Below are 21,868 nucleotides of genomic sequence, written 5' to 3'. Positions count from 1 at the left end.
ACCACATTCTTATTAAATGTCTCTAAACTCAGCTGATCTAAAATAAACTGTTTGATTTTTTCCCATAGCAGCTTCACGTTACAATATCTGGAGGAGAGGCTTGGAAAAATAAACCACCCTATAATGTTATGACTGCCATTTGTTTGCAAAGCCAGCCAGTGGAGTTTTCCTGCTCTCCTTCCCTAGTAGGGTAATCAGCATTTTTAGGGTTATTGCCTGGAAGAAAAAATGGCTGAAAAAATGTTATTTGTTGTTATTAATTCAGTGTCCAAACTGTAAGGAGCCTGGAAAGTAAAGCTGTCTGCCTCAACAGTATGGATGTCAGCAGTATGGATTAGCTCTAATAATTTCATATTCTAAGCATGCCAAAATTATGTAGCGGTGCTAAGGAAACATCACCACAGGACCAAATTGTAGGAAGGACCCCATTCTACCTGCATTCCCATTTCTAATCAGCCTTCCAGTCCTTAAAATCTCATCCAGCTTCCTGAATAACAGTGAGAAAATGCTCAAGGAGAGTGTTGAGACCCCCACACACCTCAGTGTGAACCTGGGTCCTTCCCAGTGGCCTTGCAGTGGCTTTCCTAGCTGGGAGAGGGAGGAAAATGAGCCCTTTTTGGGTGCCTGACAGGCATCCATGCAGGAGCAGGAGGGGCTGGGTGCCGTGAGAGCCCCCCTGGCTGTGCTGTGATTGCAGTGACACAAGCCAGTGGTCACCAGGCAGGATCTGGCAGTGCCATCAGCAGGATCTGGCAGTGCCATCAGCCTGTGGAGTGGTTGAAAGAGGATTTAACAATCCCAGGTTCGGGGTGTGACTACATTTTCTGTTCAGCTCAGAGTTATTGTTTGCATCTCTTGGGAGGACTGGGTGAGGGGGGAGTTAGTCAGAAACTCTTTTCCCTTGGGAGTCAACAAGTTACTCAGAGAGTCTCAGAATCCCAGAATCACTGGGTTGGAAGAGACCTTCAAGATCATCGAGTCCAACCCAGCCCCAGCACCTCAACTAAACCCTGGCCCCCAGTGCCACATCCAGGCTTTGTTAAACACACCCAGGGATGGTGACTGCACCACCTCCCCGGGCAGCCATTCCAGAATTTTATCCCCCTTTCTGTAAAAAACTTCTTCCTAATACCCAGCCTGTATTTCCCTTGGTGCAGCTTGAGGCTGTGTGCTCTGGTTCTGTCAGTGCTGCCTGGAGGAAGAGAGTAACCCCAGCTAAGCACAGGCACCTTTCAGGGAGTTGTAGAAGGTGATAAGGTCACCCCTGAGTCAAATTTTCTCCAGGATAAATACACCCAGCTCCCTCTGGGCTTGTGTTCCACTCACGGGTGGGATGGTCCTGTGCAAAGTGTCCTGCCAGGGCAGAGCCCAGCAGCCTGCTCGAGGCTGGCAGTAAATATCAGCAGCACTGTGAAATGCTGCTGGGGAGCTCAGTGAGGTTAGGAGATGTGGGTTGAGGTTGCCAGTGAACTCCCTGGCTGTGACTAATTCAGTACCATCACAGCAGTTTCCCTCATCAGGGATGAGTCAGGGATGAGTCTGAGAGGGAAGGGAGAGAGGGCGAGCGCCCGGCTGGGGGTGCCAGCCCTGCTGTGGCAGCCCGTACCCACCTCCCGCGGGGCCTGCACGTCGATGAACTCCTCGAAGATGCGCTGGGCCTTGGAGGCCAGCTTGGCCGCCGAGCGCGTCTTCTTGAAATCCTCGCAGGCCAGCCAGAACTCCAGGTTCTCCTCGCTGAACTCTGTCTTCAGGAAAGCACGGAAAGCCGCCAGCCCGTCTGCCAGAGACACACAGGGAGGAGACAGTGAGGCTTGAGGGGCTGCAGCAGAGGCCAGGCAGAGGTAAGAGGAATAAAGGGGATGTTTGTTGAAGAGCCTTCAAGGGCCACACCCCGGCAGTAGTGCAGTCGTGGCTCTGCCCAGGTGGCTCCAAGATGGAAGCAAAAGAGGATTTGGTCACAAAATTTCACATTTTTTTGTTTTGCTACATTTGCATATTGGAGTTAATTGTCCAATTACAGCCCATGCAGTCCCATCCTTCTTGTTTTTCTCTCTTCAGCCCACGTTGTTTGTGCCTTTGGGCCTGAGATTTGGATCATTTGTCCTTGGTGCCCAGCTGGAGAAGGAATTGTTTTGTCTCCCTGCTCTGTGCAGAGAGCTCACCATCCCCTCATATGAAGCCCAGACCCACACACCAAAGCAGCACAGAATCTGAAAAAATTTAAAAAGCTAAAACCCGAGGCATCAAGAGAAGGCAGGGAGCTGTTCCATTCTCAGACACCCCTCCACCCACCCCGGCGTACCAAAGAAAATTTGATATTTCTCCCAAGCTCTGCCATCCCAAGATGAATCCATAACTTACACCATTGATGAGCCAGGCTCCCGTGAGCTGCCACAAAGCCAAACATCACTTAATGTAACTCTAAAAAAGTGTTTTTCTTTGCTAAGGTGGCAAAAGACTTTCCTTGGGACTGAGACACCCACCCTTTGGAAAGTTACTCATGGAATTATCAAGGTTCAACTCGTGTTAATGCCACACTTTATAAGGCCCTATCTTCCACTAAGAACAACCTTCAATAAAACATGGCTGATGTGGACTTGTCTCCTATGTTTTCTGTCATTTTGCTTTATTGCCTTGTGCCATTTTTAGTTCTTATTTAAACAGAGGAAAGCTCTTAGAGAGTCTGTTACAGCTCCAGTAAAGGGGAGAGGGAAAGGACTTGGCCTAATTACGGCTTGTCTAGTCAGTGGTAAAAGTGTGCTTATCACTTGCTAATGCTCAGCAATTGTGACATTTCAGTAATGCAATCTGAGTCAGCCGGGGCAGATTAGAAATATGGAAAGATTTATTAGGCAATCTGTGTTAAACCCCTGCCTGGGCCTATTTATGGACACAGCCATAGTTTTTTATTTCCTTTCCCTGAATGGCACCAGGGGAATCGATGCAGCTGAAGGCTTCACACATCCCCTTTCTCCTCAGGATAAAGTTAGCTTCTCTTTTTTTTTCTTTTTCTTTTTTTTTTTTTTCCAGTAATGTGCTTCTAACTCTTCCTGGTCTTTTGCAATAGCATCCAGGTTTTTGTAGCTCATGACTGGAAAGCTCTTGGCTACTTCCAAGCAACTGTCTAAAAATACTGACGAAACTGGGGACGAGCCTGGTGAGGTCAGACTCCTCAGAAGGATGAAGGGAGCAAGGACAAGGCATGTCCAGCCTCTCATCCACCACCATCCTCAAATCCTTCTGGGCAGGGCTGCTCTTGATCTGTTCATCCCCCAGCCTGCACTGATGCTGGGGGTAATCCATGTGCAGCACCTTGCACTTGTTAAACCTCACGAGTTTTCCATGGGCTCATTTCTCAAGCTTGTCCAGATCCCTGTGGAAAATCCCAACATTTTCTCAAGCAGGCTATTTGGACAGTCCTTCTATATGCTATATATGCTAACTATATACTAGATATAATAGATATGCTATTTATATTCCCTCTATATGAGATATATATATAGATATAGATATAGATATATGCTATGTGTGCTACAGATCTATAGAAATGTAACACTGCCCTGCATCTCCCTCGATTGTCCTAAACTTCTTCCTGCTCCCCTTGTTTCTGGTAAAAACTTAGATATTTTCCAGCTCCCTCTGAAACCTAAAGCCCTAAGCAGTGGCTGTGGGTATTGAACAACAACAAAAAATCCTATTTCTGTCTGTGTGTCAGTCAGAGGAGATCTCTGACTGCCTGGATCCTCTGAGGGAAAAGGAAAATATATATTAGGACAGACCAGCCCAAAGTACAGGCTAAACCTCCCTTCTCTGCCTACCTCAAAGCTCCTTCATTTGGGTTTTTTTTTTGCACTGACTGCTCCATCAGCAGTCTGCTATCAGCATAAAAATGGATCCATCCCATCTCAGCCATGCTCCCTCCTGCTGTCAGCTCCAGAAATAGCTGCATTATTCCAGCTCGTCCTGACACTTCTTCCTTCAGGCAATTTCAGGAGGAGATCAGGGCTTTGCACTGCTAGGGTAGACAAAAACCAGGCCTCTCATCCAAGTAACTCTGCAAATTGTGGCTCTGGGGCAATATTGTGGCATCAGCCCCAGAGCAGCATGCCAAAGGAGCAGGGCACCTGCCAGGATCACCCTTTGAGCATCCCCGTGGGTGGATAAATATGGGGAAGGTGAGGGTGCTCCCTTTCCTGAAATCTGGGACACAGCAACATTTCCCAAAAGCTGTGTCCCCCTTAGTGCCTCTAAAATTCCCAGGGCCTGCTGAGAGCAAGGGGAGGACTGGAGAACAGAGCAAGGAGTCTTTGCATGCTGGCAGCTCTGATAGAGAAGGAAATAAAACAGGGAGAAAGTTCCAGTTCCTCGAGATTGATGTCATTTTATCAATCATCAGCTCCTAGGATGATTGACATTAAATATTCCAGCACCAAGCACGCTGCTATGTCTCTGCAGTCTCTGCTGAGTCCCTGCTGAGGTCTTGCTACCCTGTCTCTGCCCTGGTCTTTTTTTTCCCCCCTTTTCCTCTACAGCAGCCCCAGAGCTGCAGCACTGACAGAGGATCACTTGCAGGAATAGCAGTGCTGCATGAAAGTACACATCTGCAAAAGATCACTGATGCAGAATAGAATACCTGAGAAATAGGATACCTGACAAACAAAATACTTAAAAAATGAAATATCTGAAAAATATAATCCCTGAGAAATAAAATTCATGAAAAATAGGATATCTGAAAAATATAATACCTGAAAAAATATAATATCTGAGAAATAAAATACCTGAAAAATGAAATATCTGAAAAATATTATACCTGAGGAATAAAATTCCTGAAAAATATTATATCTGAAAAATATAATACCTGGAAAATATAATATCTGAAAAAATAAAATATCTGAAAAATATAATACCTGAGAAATAAAATATCTGAAAAAATACCTGTAAAATATAATATCTGAAAAATATAATACCTGAGAAATAAAATTCCTGAAAAATAAAATATCTGAAAAATATAATACCTGACAAATAAAATACCTGAAAAAATACCTGTAAAATATCCTACCTGAAAAATATACCTGAGAAATAAAATACTTGAAAAATATCATACCTGAAAAATATCTGAAAAATATAATACCTGAAAAATATTTTATCTGAAAAATATAGTACCTGAGAAATAAAATACCTGAGAAATGTAATACCTGCTAAAAGAAGGGAATGCCATGAGTGACAAGGAGAGAAAGGCATTTGCTACAGCCTTGCCCCAGAGAGCAGCTGCAGCAGGTTCCCCTGGGACCAGGAGGTTTCCATGAGCTCTGCCTCCTGCTCTCATGTCAATCAGCTCCTTTTGATCCTGAAATAAGTTTAGACAGTGAATGGATAAATAATAGTGTCTGGCTGCTCTCTGCTTTTTTTACACCCTCCTGTGATGCAGTCCCCACAGCCTTGGAGGAGCTGCAGATGTGAGGCTGCACCTGTGAGGGCCTTGCCTGGGACACTTTGGGTGCAGGAGAGCTCATCCCTGGTTTTCCAGTTCTCATCTTTAACCCTTGTCTGCCTGCCAGCCATTCCAGCTCTGCCTGACAGCCAGGTTTGGGGAATCCCTGCCAGAAGTTTGGAACAATGACAATGTGACTGAAAGGGCAGGAGGACAGTTAGGCATGGGAGCTGCCACCACCCGGGCTGGGATTTGACCTAGATGTTGACTTCAATCTCCTCCTCTCCTTCATAGCACATCCAGGCTTTCAAGGAATGATCTCTCATGAATGATCAGCATTTCAAAGCTCATCCCACCCTACTGGACATCTTTTTTTCCCAGGACAACCACCACTGGAGTGCAGTGTGCTACAAGCAGGAGGGAGATTTCACCTCCTGAAAAATCCCAGTGTGCAGTTTCCGAGGGATGCCTTACAGAGAAAGCACAGAAATTAACTGCACAACTTTTAACTTTTTAACTAAATAGACACCTTTTTTTCCCAGGACAATCACCACTGGAGTGCGGTATACGATGAGCAGGAGAAAGATTTCACCTCCTGAACAATCCCAGTGTGCAGTTCCAGAGGGATGCTTTAGAAAGCACAGAAGTTAAAAGCAGGACTAGAAGTCTGCAGAGGCAGCAGCACAAGATAATCCCCAACCTGAGCCCAAAGGCACGGCCACTCAGGAGGACAGGATGTGCTGCTGGGGCTGCACAGCCCTTCAGGACAACTATTGGACAATTATTCTGGAATTTGCCTCAAGAGTCCTTTGCTTGAAGCCAAAGGAGGAAATTGATCCTGGTGGAGCAGATAAGTTGAAGGCAAAGAAGCAGAGCTCTTTGCTGGATGTTGAGAGGCTGAGGGAGAAGCAGCAGACATTTGATGTTTTCCTTTTGCAGTATAAATCTAAGCTTCAAAATGCCCTACTCTCCTTTCAGACTGACTGAGAAACGTGCACAGGGGATTGTGCAAGTGCTCAGACATTACTCAGGATCCCGCAGTGCTGGAATCTGAAATGCAGGGAATTCTCAGAGCTTTGGGCCTGTAAGCCAAGGCTTAGAATTAAACCCAGGGTTTGATCTGAGACCTTGGGAAAGGCTTCCAAACTTAGGTGACAGAAGCAAGAATGTGGATTTATAGTTTAAAGCAGAGACACCTTAAGCTAAGTAAAGGAAAGTTTAGAGTTTTAGAGTTTAAGAGATAGAAAAAGTAGTTACAAAGGTAAACAAGGAATTTAGAATGCAGCACTGTAGGTTTGTGTGTCATAACATTGGCTAAGAAAGCTTACACTGTAGCATGAGTCCATAAGACAAAATATTGAAGGATTGGGTCCAAAACATAAATATCCTTGTTGGCAGTGTTTTATTTGGCTAATAAATCCTTGTAACTAGGAGTTTTGTGACCTTCTGAACCATGCTATGAAGATGTGAGACAAACCTACCCTTCCTGACTGTGTAGAAGATAGGAAAAATAAATCACATCATCTAAAAAATTCAGAGGTCCTGTCTCTAACTGAAAACTCCTTCAACAATCCCCCATACTGCAGATCATCTGTGAGTCTGGCAGTGACAGGAATTTCTGCTTTATGAATGGGCAGTACCAGGCTGTTTGATGACCATGTGAGGACAGGGACTCCTGAAATCCCATTCAGGAGATGGAAAGTGGATCCTTTCCAGCAAGAAGGGACTGAGGTGGGGAGCAGAAAACACAAGACAGGGCTTAGCTAAGCTTCATCAGCATGAGGAAGAGCCCAGATTAGTGGCCTAAATCATTCAGGCAGTTTAATAACCAAGCACCTGCCACTGTCAGAGCAAGAAAGCAATGCCCAATCATTTATTTAATGCATGTGTTTCACCCCCTCAGCAACCAGACTTCATGCAGGGAGCCAAGGTAGAGTCCCTGTGGCTGGTGGATGGATGGACTGACTCCCTGGAAGGTGTTGGGTCCTGGGTTGGAGGGACAGGGTCACAATTGCTCTGCACAGCACAGAAATGTGCTCTCAGTGCTGCTGAGCAGAGCTTCCCTTTATCTCAGCTGCCTGTCACCAGCACAATGCTAATGCTCTTCTGGCTCAGAAGGAGCTGGGAGTGGGTTGGGATATTCCTGTGCTGTGTAGGAAGTGAAGGAATGTGTAGACAACAGAAGGAGGAGAACAACAATAAAGTTTGGGAGGAAGAGCACAGAGATCACCAAAAAAAAAAAAAATCCAGAGAAAAATCACCTTTTCCTCCAGATTTCAAAAAATCTGGGGGAAAATCACCCTTGACATCAAAGTGGGAATTCAGGATGAATGTTTTTGGTGTTGGGTGAGAAGTTTAGCAAGGGTTGAGGACAGACTGTCCTGCTGGATGTTGGAGGAACAAAAATCTGTGTGGCCAGCCCTGTGGGGGATGCAGAATGAGACATGCTATGGCTTGTATTTCCCTCCAGCAGGCTGTCAAAAGAAATCCTCATCTGGCCAGCCTCCTGGGCACAGGGTGAGGATTACTCCTCAGTTACTCACAAGCAGGCACTCACACTCTGGGGACCACGCTGAGCTCACTTCCCTGGCACAAAATGGGGAAAGTTGCCAAAATCCAGCGTGTTAAAACCCCTGCTTTTCCTCCCTGGGCACCCAAGGAAACACTGCACATGGTCTGCCTCTTACTCTGCCAATTCCCTGGCAAGAGCAGCATCAGGCTCCCTCTCCTGTTTCGTGCTCAGAAGCCCTGACCCCAGGGACCCTCAGACAGGTGTAAAATAGGTGTAAAATAGGGATTGTCTGCCTGACCACAGGGTTTCTGAGTTGATTTGTTCCACCCATCAGCAAAAACAATTAGGATTTCATTGCACTGACCTATGGACGTTGCTGCATCCTGCTGCTCAGCACTGCTCACTCCAGGAGGGATGAGGGAATGGAGTCCCAGGGCCAGCACAAAAGGGAGGTGGGGAGAGCCCTCCCGCACTTCCTGCTCACAATCTCTTGTTAACTCTAATAACTTGTCAGCTCCAATTATCCTTTGAATGGCTCGGGGAATAAATCCAAATCAGAGCAGTGTATGCAGAGAGAAGGGCATTACCCAGCCTGGGAATCACCCAGGAGAAAACAACTGCTTCCAATCCCAAGGGATTTCAATCCTCCTCTCACAACAGGATCAAACGCTACCTGCAGTCACTCATTCTTCAGAAGGGTGAGGCGAGAGCAGGGGAGCTCCCCAGGGCCATCAGCACTTCAAGGGATGTCTGGCAAAGGCGATAATGGAATCACAGAATGGTTTGGGCTGGAAGAGACCTAAAAAATCACCTCATTCCAACCCCTCTGCCATGGGCAGGGACACCTCCCACTAGACCAGGTGGCTCAAATCCCCACGGACTCTCCATGGAATCTGTGTAGTGCATGACACTCCTCAGGTCACTTCTGTTTAGAAACTGTGGGAAATGCATTTGTGGAGAATTCTCAAAGCCTGGCAGAAGGCTCACACAGTGTGTGCATCTGAATGCAAACCTCGAGATAAGAAATGCTGGCTTAGAAATGCCATGGAATAGGACAGACATTGCTGAGAGAGAAATGGAACTAGAAACAAGTTCTAAAAGATGGCCTGACAAATAAGACTAGATACAGATACTTTGGAGAAATAGAACTGTGAAAGATGCACTGTAGTAGGATGCACGAGAGGTAATTTTAGATTATTGGCTTTAAAGCATTTACAGAATGGTGTGGCAAAAACGGATAGGCCAAGAAATGCTTATAATGTATTGTAATTAGGAAATAATTGGCTGATTGTGATGGTGTGAATTATAACATCTGTATTGTCTCAGCCTTCTCATGAGACTGAAGATGAAATAAAAGTTTTTAGAACACCTCTCAGTTACCCCATCTCTGAATCAGTATAATCCAACAAGAAATGTTTTGGAGACTCATGAAAATAGGAAGGGAATATAGGAAGTGTTTTTCCTGTCTCCCAAAGTGCTGCAGCCCTGTGAGCCTGCTCCGTGTACAAGGGCAGCCTGCTCAGCTGGAGCAATTCTGCCACTTGTCCAGCCCCTGGTAATATTACCCACAAGGTCTGCCCCATTTTCAGCCCTTCCATCAGCTCCTGAGTCCCGGTCCACCACTTTGGGGGATATTTTCCCTGGAGAACAGTTTGCCTGGAAGGCACCTGATCCATCTGACTGCAGCAGAAAGCACCACAAAACCCCCAAAATCACAATTCCCTTCCCAAAATAAATGAGCTGTCCATCCAGTGAAGCCAGTTTCTGACAGAAGTGTCAAGCAGAAGTGCTCTACCTGCTGATGCTGTGAGCCCCGGGGGAATTCTCCCCAAGCCCAGCTGGTGCTTAGCCCATGCCCCCAAGCATGAATTCCAATTTTCCCTGGCTGATGCTGTTCACCTGAGCAGTCACAGGGAAATTAGACTGGGGCAGTTCTGTCCTCCTCTTGGCGCTAAAAGCAGAATTTTTGCTGGCAGCTTCCCTCACAGACAGATGCCAGCAGGCCAGGCACAGCTTTATTTAATCCCAAATTTTGGCCAGTTAAGGCATAAGGCTCCCTTACCTGTGTAACATCAGCACATCCTAACAGCAAAAATGCAACTTGTACAATATAATGAATTCTATGAGTATGTGCTGTTCTCTCCTTCAAACCAGTGTAACTAAAATAACACTTCTGTTTCAACAGAACTTTTTGTATTTGCATCATTATAACCCTTGACTACCAGGCTGGCAATTCCAGAAACTTCAGGTGCAGAGCGGTTATAAAGTATTCCTTTAGAAAGTAGTTTATTAAACAACAAATTTTTTTGTCACCAATCACCAGGCAATGTCACCGTGACTGCTGATAAAAATAGATTAATTTAAATTTTAAAGATCACCTTCTGTTGCCATTAGGAACTGAATATTTTTCATTAGAAACTGAATATTTTTCATTAGTGCCAGAGATTTATCAGAATTACTTTCCATTCTAAAAGATGGGAAAGGTCTTGATAATTCATTTATCACTCCATAAGGCTAATTTATTAATAAAACCAGACACCCTTGTGGAGGCTGCTGGACAAAATCATTGAACTGAGGTTTGATTTTGCATTTTTGCAATAGTCAGCTGAAGAGGGAAGAATCTGTGTAACATCAGGACACAGGTGGGTAAATTCACTGGGGTTTGTAATCCAAGCCCTTCTTCTGCAGTCTAATAAAGAAAATTTCTACTTTTACACCAGTGAAGAAGAAATGGGTTTGAGTTCAGGATGATAACAGGGGTGTGAATATCCTGCCCTCCCCTTTCTCCAGCCCTCAGGTACCCTGTAATCTCCTTGGTGTATTTTCCCATTCTTGTTCTGAATTTCAACAAAAGAAATGTTCCTTTTTAGCCATTCCCAGCTACACCATATATTTTTTCCCCTATTGGCTGCAAGAGCAATGATCTCAACTAGATACTGCTGCTAAAATTACATCCTGCTTTTCCTGCCTTGGTCAGCCTGCCTGTTTAAAGTTGTCACTTAATTCCCTGCCAAAACTGTTGTCATCTCAGTAGAAACCTGGCAAAATTACCTTAAAATTAGCTTAATAACATAATTTACACTTACATTTTAAAATGTAAGGGAAACCTAAGTCTCTAAGCAAGCCAGACAGCTCCTTATTGCCATGAACCAGTTCAGCACCCACGGCGACTTTTCCTCAACCTCGACTCATTTGGGTTTTTTCTTCAACAGAAGCCCATGAATGAACCCATACTGGGAACTTTGCTTTGTTTATAATTTCTCAGTGTGAATATGCTGCTGAAGCAGAGCAATATTTGCAGAACAGAACTCAGAGGAGTGAACAGAGCAGGGGTTGCTGATTATAGGTTGGCATAAGGGCTGTGGATGTGAAATTTTCGGGTTTGCTGTGATAACTGCAGATCAGGCTCTGCTCAGGGGCACCAAGGGGGATTCCTCTGTGACAGGGCAAGCTGGTCAAGGGTGCTGAGCTGGAAAAGGCAGCACCTTGGGCTGGTGGCTTTAACAGTTGTAGTTTTCCTCGTGGTCAGGAGCAAAGACGTGAAGGGAATACACAAAACTCTCTTTTTTCCTGCCTGTAAGGGATGGTGGCTGCTGGGGAGTGAGCAGCTCTGAGGAACCACACCCCTGGGCAGGGGTTAAGGGAAGAGGAGGGGAAAAAAGGTAAAATTTTATCTCTACTCACATTTATGGGACAAAAGGACATCAAAAGAGTCTGCCCATCTTGTAGCTTCTTCTGTTGACAGTCTTCTGTAAGGAAAGGAAGGGGCAAGTTACAGAAAAACCCCAGCTGCTCATCCCCTCTGGAGCTGTTTGGTGAGGACACCGAGGAAGGCTGGAATTCCTCTCACCTGATTTTGGAGGTCTAGGGTGTAGAACTGAGCCAAGTGACCCTGGGCTTCCTTTAGAATCAGTGAGGAGATCCCAAGGGACCTGCAGGGACTCTGCTCAGCTCACATGCCCAGGCAGGCAGGTAAAATAGGCCAGATGAATCATGGCCAAAAAGGCACCAATTTTTCCTCCTTGACTCTAAGCAGAGGCCCAGGAAACAAGCTCAGATGCAGACATTTACATTGTAAAAGCCAAAAGTCAGGCGAAATGGAACTCAGCCCTGCAGAAGTGTTTATTTCTCTGGCTTGCCTTTCAGAGGAAGGACAGATCTTATCTCAGGTGGAAGCAGGGACTTGTGATCAGACAAGTCCCATCCCACGCTTCTCAATCAGGATTCTGGAGGGTTTGAAGCATCTCCCTCCAGCATTGTGCAAACCATCACCCGAATTTTAGCAGTGTCAAATACAAGGCTGTGCTGAAGATGACCTGAAATTTCTGGTCACCTCTTACACCAAGCCAACTGCTCAGGCTTTGATTTGTGATGACAGAGGTGTAAATTACATCCTCAGAGAGGTGCAGACACATCCCCCACACAGCAGTGGGGACTGGGAGCACATCCTGTCTCACAGTGCCAAAGATCCAGGAATTTCCTGAGGCTGTTCCTGCTGGATCAGTGCCGCTTTGTTTTCCTCCTGGAAGCACTCACAGCTCGTACAAAGTACAACGAAAGGAAGACAGCACTGGAGGGGGATGGTGGGTGGGGAGGGGAAGGGCAGGAGTGGGGTTGGGGTGGGGTGCTGCAGCTATACTCACTTCAAAGCCCGGTTGGGCTTGTCCGGAAGAATAGCTGTGAAATCATTATATGAGTCTGATTTGTGAGACAGGCAGCCCAGGCGAGTCCTCATCCCTCTGCTCCTGTGGTCGAGGTGGGGAAGCAGGGGTGTTAGCAGGGGAAAACCAAAGAACAGGATGATTATAAGTCTAGCCAGCTTGGCAAAAGGAAAAGAACAAACCCAAAATAAATAAATAAATAAATAAACCTCAGCAGCTCTGTGCCAGATCTGTGTCCTTGGTTCCCTCATGTGTGAGAGGGACCCTGAGACACCTCCAGGCTGATGTTAAGGGTGAACACAGCACTAGAGCAGCTGAAGGCTCCCTCACAGCAGGCTTTCAGCTGCCTTGGCTGGCAGAAAGGCTTTGAAAAGCTGAGCTTTGGGATGGTTTCTTGGAAAGTCCTGCTCTGGTCGGGTGTGGGAGGAGAGCAATGGGCAGCAGTACAAGAAATTGGTCACCACGTTCCAGCAGCACCAAAACCAGCACAAATACCTGATGTGGAGGGCAGGAGGGGGCTGGAGGAAGGAGAGGGGTGGGAAGGCACCTGCAAGGTGAGCCTGTGCTGCAGCCCCGTGAGTTCCCAGCCAGGATCGATCCCGAGCGGCTTCTTTAGACTCAGGATTACATAAGCAGGATCAAACTGCCTGTTTCCTGACACGCTTACCCAGGCAGAAAATGGCTTTATAGCTTTTTTTCCTCTAAATTTCAGCCCAGCCCCAGAGCCTTCGATCCCGTGCCAGCCCCTGGTGTCCTTGCCCAGCCCCTTCCCGGGACAGCAGCATCCTTCATTACATAACCCGGGACGGGCAGGACAGAGGGACAGGGAAAGGGAACACATGCATTGCACGGGACTGGCATCACCCTCTCCCCAAAAACATGCGGGGGCTGCTTCTTGGGTTTGCATGGGCTCTGTGATCTGCCTCTCCAGCCCGAGGGTGTCTCCTCTTGGAGATTCCCTGGACATCAAACTGGGCCATTCTCTCCTCGGGACCATGGGAGGAACATCCAGCGACCCCATCTCCACTTCTCAGCTGCTGGACCTCCTTTGGAGCTGCTGAAAGCCCTTCTCCAAGCTCTGCTCCCATACAGATGCCCAATATTCTCTGTGGCAGCACAAGTACAGCGTTTTTTCCCCTTCCATCTGTAATTCTTGCAGAACACTTCAGCACCAGTGCCTGAGCCAATCTGTAGCGCGCCTGTTTCCCCCTTCCCCTCCCGCCCTTCGGAGAGCTTCTATTATTGCACATTTTAATGTAATCTTAAAGCAAATTAAATGTTAATTAAATGCACCGAGTGTCTCCCTGGTGCAGCACAGGCAGCTCGCAGCATTTAACAAGCACAAAACCCAGGAGCTCCTCAGTCACAGGAATTGTTGCACAGCCTCCAACTACGGCCCCACGGCCGTGGGCACTGCACAAACTCCAGAGGAGAGCACAGGGAGTGCCACGTTCCCAGCTGTGCTCCAGTAGGCACCAAACCCACTGGAGGATCCTTCTGGTCCCTCTCCAGATGCCTCCTACCCTCCCCCTTTCCGTGCCCTGCTCTGTTTGCTCACGAATTTCCCAGCAAGAGGTGTGACAGGCGTCACCGCAGCGCTGCTCCGGTTCCCCCGTGGGGCCTGAGATCAAGGGGCTGCAGCAGGGAATCAGAGCAGGGAGCTGGGAATCAGAGCTGGGAGCTGCTTCCTCATGGAAAACACTTCTCTCAGTGAGGACTTCCAAGACAGGACACAGGGGAGAGAGAGAGAGAGGGAGAGGAATTGGGTGTGGAGAGGTGGAGAGGCAAGGGAAGGGCAGCAGGGGACACTGCAGTGGGCAGAGGGGCTTGCTGGACGAGGCAGACAGTGACAGGATGGCAGGGCTGGGAGATGCACCGTGCTCTTTGCAGTTACCTCCGTGGGATCAGTAAGGCAGCCATTCAGGCATCCAGCTATGGTTAACCCTTTAACTGGCTGGCTTGGACCGCAGGCAGGGCTGCTTGCAGGAGGCAGGAGGGCAGGAGGAAGGGATCTACTGTTTCATGTCCTGGCACTTAAAAATACACCAAAGAATCCTCTTTGCCAAAGCCAAGAAGGGCCAGTTGTCCTCAACCCATTTGATCCTTGCCTCCTAGAGTGGAAAGTCAATTGTTCAATGGAAGACGTTGAGAGCTGAGGGATGGCCACAGAGGAGAGACAGCATTTCCTTCTAGGACCAGGTAAAGTCCAGCTTCAGCTCTGAAGCAGGGTGAGTTTGGTGTCCCAGCTCACCAGGGAGCAGCAGGAGTTGGCATTATCCCACTCATCCTCCAGCACCTCCGAAGGTCTCTCCTCAAGGGGCAGAGCTCCGGGCTGAGCTCGCTAAGAAGACCAAACTACCTCTTGTGCCTGTCCCTCCAGGTCATGGCTGGTGGTACTGGCCAGGCATCACGGAAAAGCTGGCACTGCAAACAGAACAACAGGAGGACTTCACACATCTGCAGGTGCTGCTGCTTTCACCACCACGGGCCCACACAAAAATAACTCAAAGCAAGCAGGGCCTCGCTGGGGTGGTGGGAGCCTGAGGGAGCCAAGGAGATGCACAGCCTGCAAAAGGGGAGGGAAGGAGAGAAGGAAAAAAGGAGAGAAGGAGGGAAGGAGGGAAGGAGAGAGGGAGACTGGAGATGGTGGGTTCCTTGTGAGCCCTGGCACACTGGGGATCAACTGGTTGACAACCCTCACATCAACAGAGAGTGAAGGTGAGATCCAGCAGGCAGGAGAGCCAGGGGACAGAGAACAGGACTCCACAATGAGCAAAGGCAGAGGTTTCTGCTTTGCCAAGCTCCAGGTACCCTCCATGTCGTGGTGTCACTGGGAGCCACCGAGGAGGAGCCCAAGGAGCTGATGAGAGCTGAGAGGGTGTGCAAGGAGCCAGGACCCTGCTCTGCTGGGGCCTGGGGAGACCCTGGAGCTTGGGCTGCCCAGTGCAGCATCCCTCTTAAAACCTGATTACATTAAAAAGGCACAAAGCCTCTTCCCCACTCAATTAATGGAGCCGGGATTGTGCTGCACTGCCAGTGAGTGCATTCCCTTAATCCTCGCCCCGACCGGCTGCTTCTCTGACTGAAATCAATCCTTGTAATTCCTTAAGCCCTTCTAAATTTCCTCATTAACAGCCTCACCCCCATGTGGGGCCACAGCACATGACTTCCTAGAGTCCAGCAGCTCCTGCTTCTCTTTCCCGCTGCTGCTCCGAGCTGGCAGCGGAGCCATCTGCCCTCTCCCCCTTGCAGCCTCCTCCAGCAACCTGAATTTTGGGGTATTGTTATGAAAGAGCCTTCTGCTCGCCCCCAGTCACCCACTGAGCCCCCAGAGCAAGCACCTGCACCACTGAGCAGCACCCAACTTCCCCAAGATCCCAAAGTCTGTCTGACTTCAGGGGTGCTGGACCTACATTCCCCGTGGAGGCAATCCCACTGCTCAGCTGGCACACCCGTGGATGTTCTTTCTGTCTGCAAATAAAATCCAGTCAGTTTTGGCTTTAAAATGTAATCTGTGGTGTCTGGTAAACTGCAATAAAGGTCTTGGTGAGAGGTTTTGCCTCCCCTGCTCCATCCTTCATCCTGCCTCCCCCTCCTGTGGAAGGAAGCCGGTCAAGGAGAACAACCAGCCTCATCATGGATGAGTTTTGGGGGTTTCTCCTTGGCAGACAGCAAGGGAGGGGTGTGATTAGGACGTTCAGGTTATCAAACCACCTGGGCAAAGATAAGGAAGCCATCCCAATCCAAAAAAAACCAGCAGCACAAAGGTTAAAAAAACAACCAAACAAATAAACAGAACAGCAAACCATGAGATCTCCAGGGGCTTCAGGAGATTAAGACCATCCGTTCACATGCAGGGAAAGCCAAGGGGGAAAAAAAACCGAGCACGGAGGCACTGCAGACAGACAGACACCGAGAAGAAGATACTCACTGCCTTTGACCTGTCCTCTCTGCCGGGGGGTCTGCGCCGACAGCGTGCTCGGAGCGGCTCTGGGGAGACAGCAGAGCGGGCTTCTTCAGCGCCAGCCCTGCTCGGGGTGACAGGCACACCTCGGCACTCCTCCCCTCCCCTCCCCTCCCCAGCCCTCCCCGGCAGCAGCAGCGCGGCTCAGAGCCGCTCTCGCATCAGCCCAGCCCGGCTGCGCAGCGCTCCGAGCGCTCCCAGCCGCCTCTGCCGGGAGCCCCGCGCATCCCAGCGCATCCCAGCGCATCCCAGCTCACCCCAGTGCATCTCAGCGCATCCCAGCTTATCTTAGCTCACCCCAGTGCATCCCCGTGCACCCAGCGCATCCCAGCTCATCCCAAAGCAACCCCGCACATCACAGCTCATCCCAGCTCACCCCAGAGCATCCCAGCTTATCCCAAAGCAATCCCGCACATCCCAGCGCATCCCAGCATATCCCAGCCCTTCCCAGCACATCATTGCTCATTCCAGCTCATCCCCGCGCACCCAGCTCACCCCAGTCCCTCCCAGCACATCCCAGTGCATCCCAGTCCCTCCCAGCACATCCCAGTCCATCCCAGTGCATCCCAGCACATCCCAGTTCATCCCAGCGCATCCCAGCGCATCCCAGGCTCACCCAGCCGGCAGCAGCAGCACAGCCTCTCCCCGAGGGCCCGAGGGGCACGGCGGAGGATGCCAAGGGCTGCCGGGGAGCACCGGGAGGGGGCTGCCTGCCAGGCTGGGCTGGGATGGAGCTCCCGCCCGCCCGGCTCCCAGCGGCTCCCGGGGCTTTAGCGGGGCTGCTGCCCCACACCGCTCATCTCCGGGAGCTGCCACACACAAGAGAGTTTCACCCAAGGGCTCAGGTGTCAGCAGGGCCGAGGGGGATTGTGGCACAAAGCAAAGGAGGGTTTTATTGCTGGGCACGGGAGGAGAGAAGGGAAATGCTCCCAGAAGTGTGGCAGACAGCCTGGACACCCCTCGGTGCCCTCACCCCAGAGTGTGGCTGCAATCCCTTTTTCCTCCTCAGAAACACGTGTGGGGTGTCCAGGGCACCACAACAACCTCACCCGTGGCACCAGCACCCCCCCAGCTGCTCAGCACAGCCAGCAGTGTCACACTGATGGGGGTCACAGCCTCACTGACAGCTCAAGCCAGGGGATCTCCACTGATATTTTTGATCCTGACAAAGGTGATCGACCAAAACAAACAAAAAACACAAAAATAAGAAGAATTATCATAATAAAAAAAGTCCTCTGCTGTTTAACAAGTCATTGCCTGTCACATTCATATTTTCTGAAAAATCCCTTCTCCCAGGATTTTTCTCCTGGAAAGCTGAGAAGCCTCAGAGAAAAATGAAAACAATAATTATCTCATTTGCTTCTCCTCTGTTTTGCTCATGTAAAATGTGTTTAAAAATTATTTATCCAACAAGTAATTGTTTCATTAGTTACTGCTGTAAGTATTTTCACTCCTTAACCAATCAGTGCCAAGCTATATTGAGACTCCAGAAAGAGTCACCAGTTTTCATTATTATCTTTTTAGCATTCTGTAAATATCCTTTCTGAATGCTTTAATATAGTTTAGTATAATATTCTTTAATATAATATAATATCATAAAATAATAAATCAACCTTCTGAAAACATAAAATCAAATTCATCATTCCTTCCTTCCTACCACAAAAATCCATGCACAAACAATAATTGCCTTTTCCCTGGAAACTTCAGTCACCTTCCAGTCTGCTCAAACACTGCTGGCACCCCGGTGCAATGAGCAGGAAACATGCCTTGAGATAGCACATTATCACCAGGCCCCTTCCCTGGGGAGAGGCAAAACCTCCTAGAACAACACGGGGACTAGCAGCAGTGCAGCAAAGATCCCGGCTCCCCACCAGCCTGGCTCCCCTCCTGCGCTGCCCGCCGTGCTGGGGAGATGTTTGCCTTGTGCTCATCCTCCCCTGGCAAAGCCCAGGTCCTCCCGGCTGGGGTTAATCACCTCTCCACTTATCAGAGGACAAGCACTGCAAAACTGCCCTGGCCAGTCAAAGGTTGAGGTTCATCCTCTGCCTCTCTTGCCACAGGCTGCTTTGGCCAAGTTAAATAACAGTCAGCTGCAGCCCTTGCCCCAAAACCCAAGCCAAATTTAACTCCTAACGTGTCATTTTTGGTTTAGTGCAGCGTTTCCATGCCCCCAGGTTCCCTCTGGGCACTGCAGGGGGTCACGAGTGACAAGGTTTTCATAACAGTCCCAGGACATCCCTGAGCTCTCACTCACAAACACATTGTGGGCTGGAGGGGGTCACCAAAATGTTCAATCCACACAGCTCGGGGTGATTCTGCTCCATTATTCAGATTTTCTGAGACTTTGCTGCAGTCCCAAACAGATCAGGCTCTGGCCCACCAGCACTGGATGGGACAAATCCCTGGATCATGAGAGTGCTCCCATTTCTCCCTCTGCTTATATTTATTTATAAATTTATATATATAAATTTATTTATAAATTTATAATTTATAGATATCAATTTCTAAATATTTATTTATAAAATTATTTATAAATTTATATATATTTATAATTATATTAATAATTTTTATTTTAAATTTTATTTATTTATTTATAAATTCATATATTTATTTTTATATTTAAATTATTTGTATATTTTATTCTATATTTTCTATAATATATAAATACTTTCTATTTATTTATATATTATATCTAAATGTAATTATAATTATAATTATGTACATACATATTTTATATCTTTATCTAAACATCTGATTTATATATTTTTATAAATATATCTTTTATAAATTTCTATAAATATATATTTTTAGGTATTGCCATCTCCCAGCCATCACCACGATGAGAACCCCAATTCCTACTTCTCCAGGACCTAATTAAACCCTTTTTGTGAGCTCATTGAGATCCTGAATAACACACAAATGACTCGGAATGCCAAAAATTTTTCCTTCTAGTTTCCCGGGGCAGGTGTGAGTTAATAGAGAACAAGAATAAGTGAACTGTTCTGACACAGGCACTATGGGAAATGTAATTAAATTGCAGATAAAGAGAATTATAGGGTTTTTACGGGGTAATATTTTAGAAAGCTTCTGTGCAGTAGGTTTACAGCAAATTCCTTCTAAAACAGCCCCCCTGCTTCCAACCACTCTTCAGTTTCTATTTAAATGCTTTTAATAAAATAACTCATTTTGATATTAGGCTTGAATCCCATCCAAAAATTTAAATCTCTCCAACAATTACTCCAAAGCAATTTCCCCCTCACCTGGCAGCAGCAAACACAGCAGCAGTGACCACGTGCAGCGTTGGGAGTGTTGGCTGTCACTGTGGAAGGCCAGAAGGGAATTTGCCAGCCTCTTCCCTACCCAGGGTCCTTTTCATTTTCAGTGCCTCCCTGCCTATTCCAGGTGTTTTGACCATTGATTGTGACTCACATGGGTTTTACCCAAAAAGTCTTGCCCAGACCAAACAGCTCCACCAGCTGCAGTTGCTTTTCCGTTGTGATTTTTTTTTTGGCAGCATCTCTGCTGGCTGTGCCCTGCTCCAAGGGCCTTGTTCAAGCTTCCACAACCCCTTGGTCCAAGAGGATTTTCCCTTCCCTTCTTCACTTTGCTGGACAGCTACATCCCCATAGGTGCAGTCGTTCTCTGGTGTGTTTTCATGTTTTTCATTTCTGCTGCCCCTGAGATCTCTGCAGAGGATGCTCAGCAACCACAGGAAGGTGCCCCTGCCCATGGCAGGAGGCTGCAACTCGATGAGCTTTAAGGTTCCTTCCAATCCAAACCCTTGTGGGATTTTGTGTGGGCTCTGTGGCTGCAAAATGCCAATCACGGGGGCTGGCTGCCTCCCACAGCAGTCCTGGCTCTGGGAATTCAGGTGAGCTGCAAAGCCTGCCTTAGGCTGAGCCACAGACCTGCAGCACGCTGCTGTAACCCAGGGAAGATTTGGGCTTTTGCTGCACTACTGAAAGGAATAAAATGTCATTTGCTCTCCTTCATAGTCATTCCAAATTTATCCAGACTCCAGAGTGGCACTGATAGGGCCCAACCCCAAGGGAATTCAGATTAGTAATTAATTAATCACTCTCCAGAGACTGCTCTTCTCCAGCACCGTTTGCAATTAAACCTGGAAGGAAATTACTTGGAACTTGCATCCAGCTCTGCTCACTGTGCCAGGCTGCCCTGCTGCCTTGTCTGAAAGCACACTTGGTCCAGCACAAGGTGACTGCCTTGGAAGGAAGGAATTATGATCGGTGTAGATCACAAAACAAACCACACACTTATCTTAATTGCAAACAGAACCCCCTTCTAAAAAAAAAAAAAATCTCAGGTAATGTGGACAGCAGGAAATGTCCACAGGTGAAGCTCAGAATGTTTTTAAGGGGTTGATTTATCTGTTCATCTTAAACCTCAAATCATTCTCCACGTCAGGCCTGGCAGGGAGGAAATCCTAAAAGGTGAAAGAAGTAGAGCCAGAGTTTCAGGGACAGGTGAGGAGAGCAAGCATCTCACACGTGCTCTCTGAGGCAGGGCAGGAGATGGGAGACACCCACCGAGCCAAACTCCCCCTGGAAATGAAAGCACACGCTCAAAAATAGAAATAAAAACGAGTTACATAAAGCGAGCTCCGCAGATGTGTCCGTGGCTCAGCTCGAGAGCGTGGCAGCTATTTAAATTGTCCCCTGTGTCAATGACAGAAGCGACTCCTGGCCATGCTTGTGGCTCCTGGGCTCGGAGGCTGCTGCAGCAGAGCAGATGCTTCCCCTGCTCCCTCCGGGCAGGCAGGACACAAAACCAACAGCAAAGCAGGGAGCTCCAGGCTGAGAAGGGCAGGCGGGAACCAAAGGGAAGAATTTTCTCTTTAAAGCACTTTTATTACAATTCCATAATTGTTCTCTCCGAGGAAAGGCGCTGCCGCGGCCAGAAGCAGCTGGGCGGAGGGCAGCGCTGGGGAGGATGCTGCGAGCGCGGAGCAGGGAGGCAGAAGGGATTGGAGGTGACACAGAGCTGCTCTGTGCAGCCTTGGAGCCCTCCCAGCCCTCGGCATCGCTGCTGCTGTCAATATGGCAGCGGCTGGAGCACGGCTCTGTGCACGGCGGGGAGGCTGGGGCAGCCCCGCCCGGGCAGACCGAGCTCCACGGCGATCCCTGCCACGGGCTGCCCCGGTATTCGCGGGGTTTCATCGGGATCTGCGGGTCAGGGAGCCAGCCCTGCTGACAGACGAGGTTAATGTTCTGCCGGGAGATCATCCGAGGTGCTCGCAAGCAGCCTGCGTTCTGCAAAGTGAGCTGACTACCGCAAACGAG

The 21,868-nt window shown here is 48.2% G+C and overlaps 1 protein-coding gene across 5 annotated transcripts in view; it reads right to left on the bottom strand.

The window, feature by feature from the left end:
• Window positions 1-21,868, bottom strand: part of RGS8 (regulator of G protein signaling 8) — a 31,271-nt gene that overhangs the window by 7,853 nt on the left and 1,550 nt on the right. Inside the window, exons 1-5 of one of the 5 annotated variants that reach the window (XM_064427615.1) lie at window positions 16,945-17,009; window positions 16,536-16,594; window positions 12,587-12,688; window positions 11,628-11,692; window positions 1,611-1,777 (exon numbers count right to left, since the gene is read on the bottom strand). In XM_064427615.1, coding sequence (XP_064283685.1) covers window positions 1,611-1,777; window positions 11,628-11,692; window positions 12,587-12,678 — 324 coding nt within the window. In that variant the 5' untranslated portion in view covers window positions 12,679-12,688; window positions 16,536-16,594; window positions 16,945-17,009. Of the gene's footprint in view, window positions 1-1,610; window positions 1,778-11,627; window positions 11,693-12,586; window positions 12,689-14,498; window positions 15,029-16,535; window positions 16,693-16,825; window positions 16,835-16,944; window positions 17,010-21,868 lie in introns of those variants that run through there. The other 4 variants (XM_064427616.1, XM_064427614.1, XM_064427613.1 and 1 more) reach the window with 4 other exon arrangements.

This window comes from Passer domesticus, chromosome 7, assembly GCF_036417665.1.
Source record: "Passer domesticus isolate bPasDom1 chromosome 7, bPasDom1.hap1, whole genome shotgun sequence".
Lineage (NCBI taxonomy): Eukaryota > Metazoa > Chordata > Aves > Passeriformes > Passeridae > Passer > Passer domesticus.
The sequence above is the reverse complement of the archived record's forward strand: the minus strand, read 5'-3'. Positions and strand labels throughout refer to the sequence as shown.